This window comes from Corapipo altera, unplaced genomic scaffold (assembly GCF_003945725.1).
Source record: "Corapipo altera isolate COAL_440 unplaced genomic scaffold, ASM394572v1 201, whole genome shotgun sequence".
In the NCBI taxonomy this organism is placed as follows: Eukaryota; Metazoa; Chordata; class Aves; order Passeriformes; family Pipridae; genus Corapipo; species Corapipo altera.
Window position 1 is genome coordinate 3,159,760 of NW_020884940.1, and position 4,763 is coordinate 3,164,522.

Genomic DNA, 4,763 nt, shown 5'->3' on the forward strand with positions numbered 1-4,763 from the left:
CTTCTGCCCTGTCCCCTCTACCCTGTCCCCCCGCCTGTCCTTGTGTCCCCACTGTCGGTCCCTCTGTCCCCCCCCCCGTCCCTGTCCCCACTGTCGGTCCCTCTGTCCCCCCGCCTGTCCCTCTGTCGTCCCCCCCCGTCCTTGTGTCCCCACTGTCGGTCCCTCTGTCCCCTCGCCTGTCCCTCTGTCCCCCCGCCTGTCCCTGTGTCCCCACTGTCGGTCCCTCTGTCCCCCCGCCTGTCCCTCTGTCCCCCCCCCGTCCTTGTGTCCCCACTGTCGGTCCCTCTGTCCCCCCCGGGTGGTTTGTCCCTGCCCGGTGCCCGCCGGCCGGCAGGGGGCGCTGCCGTGCGCGGCTCCCGCGGCACACGGCGCTGGCGCATGCGCAGGTCGGCCGGCGGCGCGGTGAGGGAGCGGGAGCGGCGCCGGGCCGGGAACGGGAGCGGGAACGGGAACGGGCGGGCTGGGATGGGCACACGGGCACGGCGGGGACGGAGGGCACCGAGCCGGCCTCGGCGCAGCCGGGCGGCTCGAAGGGACAGCGGCGACCCGCGCGAGGAGAGGCTGGGCCCGGCCGAGGCCTGCGCGACCCCACGTGAGGCGGCGGCGCGGGGAATTCGAATGGCGGGAAGGGGCTGGGATGGGGGGGGTCGGGGGTCGGGACGGGAGAGAGGGACACGGACATGGACGCGGCTTGGCTAGGGTGAGGGGGAGCTCGCGGGGTGCTGCTGCCTCTGGCTCCTCCTCGCCTCCCTTTTCCCTCTCCTTTTCCCTTCCCGTTATCCTTTCCTTTTCCCTTTCCCCTTCTCTTCCCCCTTTCTTCTTTCCTCTTCCCTTTCCACTTCCTTTCTCTTCCCTTCTTCCTTTCCCCTTCGTTTTCCCTTTTGTTTCCCCTTTCCTTTTCCCTTCTCTTTCTCCTTTCCCCTTCCCTTTCACTTTCTCTTCCCTTCCCCGTTCATTTCCTCCTTTCCCCTTCGATCTTCCCTTTCCCTTCCCTTTCTCCTTCCCCTCCACCTTTCCCTTTCCCTCCCTGCCTTCCTGGACCTGACAAGAGTGAGGATAGGGAGTGTAGACCAAACCTGCAGGGAACAACCCTCCATTCTCCCAGAACGGGAGCAGGGATCGATTCTCAAAGCCCAGCTCATTCCCCAGCCCCTCAGGTGGCTTTTAGGGCAGGAGGGGGCACCCCAAACACCACTGGCCCTGTGGGTGACCCCTGTTTGTGACCTTTAGGTCCCACCATGCCGGGGAAACGCACTGCCAAGAACCCGGCACCGGAGGAGGAGCCTCTGGAGAGGAAGAAAATTAAAGGTAAGGAAAACCCCGGGGGGTTTTCCCCTCCCCTTTCCCCAGGAATGAACTTTGCCAGGAAGGCTGTACCCCTAACCCCTACATGTTCTCTCTCCCTGCAGTCAGCCACCCGTCGCACCGCACGCAGCCGGGGCTGGTGCTGACCCTGGGCCAGGGCAACGTGGGCCAGCTGGGCCTGGGCGAGGACATCATGGAGAGGAAGAAGCCGGCCCTGGTGACGCTGCCGGAGATGGTGGTGCAGGTGGAGGCTGGAGGGATGCACACGGTGTGCCTGGGCCAGACGGGCAAGGTGGGTGCACTGCAGGGGGGCTGAGCTTCCCCCCGAGCCCCAGGGGATGTTCTGGGCTGGGGGGGGGGTGGATTGGGCACTGCTCTGCTCGTGTCTTGTTGCAGCTCTGGGGTGAGTGTGGTCTCACGTGGACCGTGAAATTTTAGGGTGTCAGAGGGAGTAGCTGAAGAGAGCTGGAGAGGGACTTTGGACAAGAGAAAGAGGACAAGGGGGAATGGCTTCACACTGACAGAGAGTGGGTTTAGATTGGATATTGGGAAGAAATTGTTCCCTGTGAGGGTGGGGAGGCCCTGGCACAGTTTGCCCCAAGGCCAGGTTGTATGGGGCTTGGAGCAACCTGGGACAGTGGAAGGTGTCCCTGCCCCATCCCGACCCCTCGCTCTCCATCTGCAGATCTACACCTTTGGCTGCAACGACGAAGGTGCCCTGGGGCGCGACACCTCGGAGGAAGGGTCTGAGACCTCCCCGGGGCCAGTGGAGCTGCAGGAGAAGGTGGTGCAGGTGTCAGCAGGGGACAGTCACACGGCTGCACTGACCGAGGACGGCAGGGTCTTCGTGTGGGGCTCCTTCCGGGTACGCTGCTCCCTGGGGCGCTGGCAGCTCCCATTTTGGCAGCTGCTCTGGTGACTCACGTCCCTGTGTCTGTCTCTCCACCCAGGATAACAACGGGGTGATTGGCCTGCTGGAGCCCATGAAGACAAGCTCCACTCCTTTGCTGCTCCAGCTGGATGCCCCCGTTGTTAAAATAGCCTCAGGTGAGCCCTGGGGGAGGGTGCACGAGGGTGTTGCAACCCTCGGGGGAAAGTGAAGGTCCAGAAGGTCCGTGACCTTTTCCACTCTCTTGGCTGCTCCAAGCCTGGTGCAAGGCTGTGCTTGCTCTTCTCTTGTGTGTCTTTGAGCCCAAACAGATGGTTTTGCCCCCCACAGATTAACATATGAAGTTAATATTTGACCCAGTCTGCTGTAAAATGCCTTGACCGCAACCTCAAGGTCACGGCGCTCGCCTTCTGTGAAGCCTGGGGAAGCTGAGCTGAGCAGCCATGGAGCTTGTCCAGAGCATGGGGGAGTTTGGGGGGCACCTGTGCCCTTAAACCTTCCCAGAGAAACTACTTTGAAGTTTCCTGGGATCAGGAAGAGGGAAGTCCTGGGGGTTTAAGCTGTGCCACGAGTGGTGTCGAGGTGCAATAAACACTCCTCTGAGTTTTAGCAAGCTGGGGTTTGCCCGTGGGATCCAGCCTCTGGGGCTTGCTGAACACTTCTCCATGACTCCTCCTTCCCTCCTCTCCCAGGGAATGACCACCTGGTGATGCTGACGGTGGATGGTGACCTGTTCACGTGTGGCTGTGGCGAGCAGGGCCAGCTGGGCAGGGTGCCAGCGCTCTTTGCCAACCGAGGAGGACGGAAAGGGCTGCGTGAGTGGCTTTGGTTCTTTGAGCTGCATCCATTGGCCTTTCCAGAGGAGCAAAGGGACCCAGTCCCTGGTGCTTGTGTGTAATCAGTGACCTGAATGCAGTGAGCTGGGTCCTTAGATTCAGGGAATAATCCTTGTGTAACACCTTGTCTCCTGTCCCCAGAGAGGCTGCTGGTCCCCCAGCTCGTCCCTGTCAGAGGCAAAGGGAGAAGAACCAAAATGCGCTTCCAGGACACCTTTTGTGGGGCCTATTTCACTTTTGCTGTCACACAGGAGGGACACATCTATGGATTTGGCCTCTCCAACTACCACCAGCTGGGTGAGTCCCTCCAGATCTCCTGCCAGTCCCATGCTGCCCTGGGTGCCCCAAATCCTAGACACTAGGGACACACCGGAGCTGGAAATTGGGGTGGGGGGATCACCCCACATAGCTCTGGGTTAGATCCCAGCCCCTGCAACCGACAGGTTTGAGCAGAAATTTGATCAGGGGGCTCAGGAGGGGGGTTGCTGTGTTGGTGTCTGGGGGGTGAGCCCCAGGGTGGGTGGCTCAGAGGGGGAGCCTGGCCTGGGCTGTGTGTGCCCGTGGCCCTGATCCGGCCGGGTTTGTGCGTCCCACCCCGCAGGGACCCAGGACACCGAGCCCTGCTTCTCCCCGCAGAACCTCACCTGCTTCAAGAACTCCACCAAGTCCTGGGTCGGGTTCTCTGGTGGGCAGCACCACACGGTCTGCGTCGACTCCGAGGGTGAGTGGCACTGGGAATCACGCTGAGCAGGACAAGGGGGACTCCCGTGGCCCTCGTCCTGGCCAGGGAGGTGTTGGGGTGAGGGTGATGTGCTGGAGCCCTCCAGGTATTCAAGGCAAGAAGGATGGTGTGAGGTTGCAGCAAAGGGCAGGGAGGAACCTGGAGTCACCTGTGTGCTCTGCTCTTGTGCCCACCCACCCACCGTATTGGTTTTGGGGGAGCTCAAGTGTCTCTGTCCCACCCTGCCCCTCCTGATTGGGTTCTGGGGTGTGGCAGGGAGGAGTGATGCTCCTTCAGGAGTCACACCTGGCGAGAGAGGGCCTGGCTGTGTCCTGCTGCAGCTTCTGCCCCCCTCAGGTCACCTGTCCCGTGTGTCCCTTGTGCTCCAGGTAAAGCCTACAGCCTGGGCAGGGCAGAGTACGGCCGGCTGGGCCTGGGGACGGGGGCAGAGGAGAAGAGCACACCCACGGTGATCCCAGAGCTCCCCAGGATCATCTCGGTGGCCTGCGGAGCGTCCGTCGGATACGCCGTCAGCAGTGACGGTGAGTGGGGGCTGGGAGTGCCCCTCACCCCTCCATCCCACCCCCCCTGCACCCATCCAGCCCCACACACGCTGCCAAGTGGGTTGGGACTGCAGCCAGGTCCTGGTGCTGGTCTCCTGTGGGCAACTGGGCGGTGGCTGCTCAGATATGTTTGTGTGCCCGTGGCAACAGGGTGTTTACCAGGAGGGGCTTGTTGGCCTGCCAGTCCCTTCTCTGACTCCACTGCTGCCAGAGCCCTGTGCTCTGGTGCTGCACCTGCCTGTGCACAGTGTCTGTGGGAATGATGGTTTGGAGGGGGCCGTGGCTTTGGTTTTCTTCCCAAAAGGAGTAATTTCTCCCAATTGGCTGCATGATGGAACATCTGTTTGAGGCTCCTCTTCCTCCTTGTCTGTGTTTCTGGCACACAGGAAACCCCCTGCCTGAGGTGCTGGGTCCCCCTGGGTTTGGGTGCTGGGTTCCTGTTGGTTTGG

The 4,763-nt window shown here is 62.0% G+C and overlaps 1 protein-coding gene across 3 annotated transcripts in view; it reads left to right on the forward strand.

Moving 5' to 3' along the window:
- Nucleotides 1-4,763, forward strand: part of RCC1 (regulator of chromosome condensation 1) — a 9,144-nt gene that overhangs the window by 2,822 nt on the left and 1,559 nt on the right. Inside the window, exons 1-9 of one of the 3 annotated variants that reach the window (XM_027661186.1) lie at nt 388-402; nt 1,231-1,308; nt 1,410-1,597; nt 1,991-2,170; nt 2,256-2,352; nt 2,887-3,009; nt 3,172-3,327; nt 3,632-3,751; nt 4,141-4,293. In XM_027661186.1, the coding sequence (XP_027516987.1) occupies nt 1,239-1,308; nt 1,410-1,597; nt 1,991-2,170; nt 2,256-2,352; nt 2,887-3,009; nt 3,172-3,327; nt 3,632-3,751; nt 4,141-4,293 (1,087 nt within the window). In that variant the 5' untranslated portion in view covers nt 388-402; nt 1,231-1,238. Of the gene's footprint in view, nt 1-387; nt 403-505; nt 593-1,230; nt 1,309-1,409; nt 1,598-1,990; nt 2,171-2,255; nt 2,353-2,886; nt 3,010-3,171; nt 3,328-3,631; nt 3,752-4,140; nt 4,294-4,763 lie in introns of those variants that run through there. The other 2 variants (XM_027661185.1, XM_027661184.1) reach the window with 2 other exon arrangements.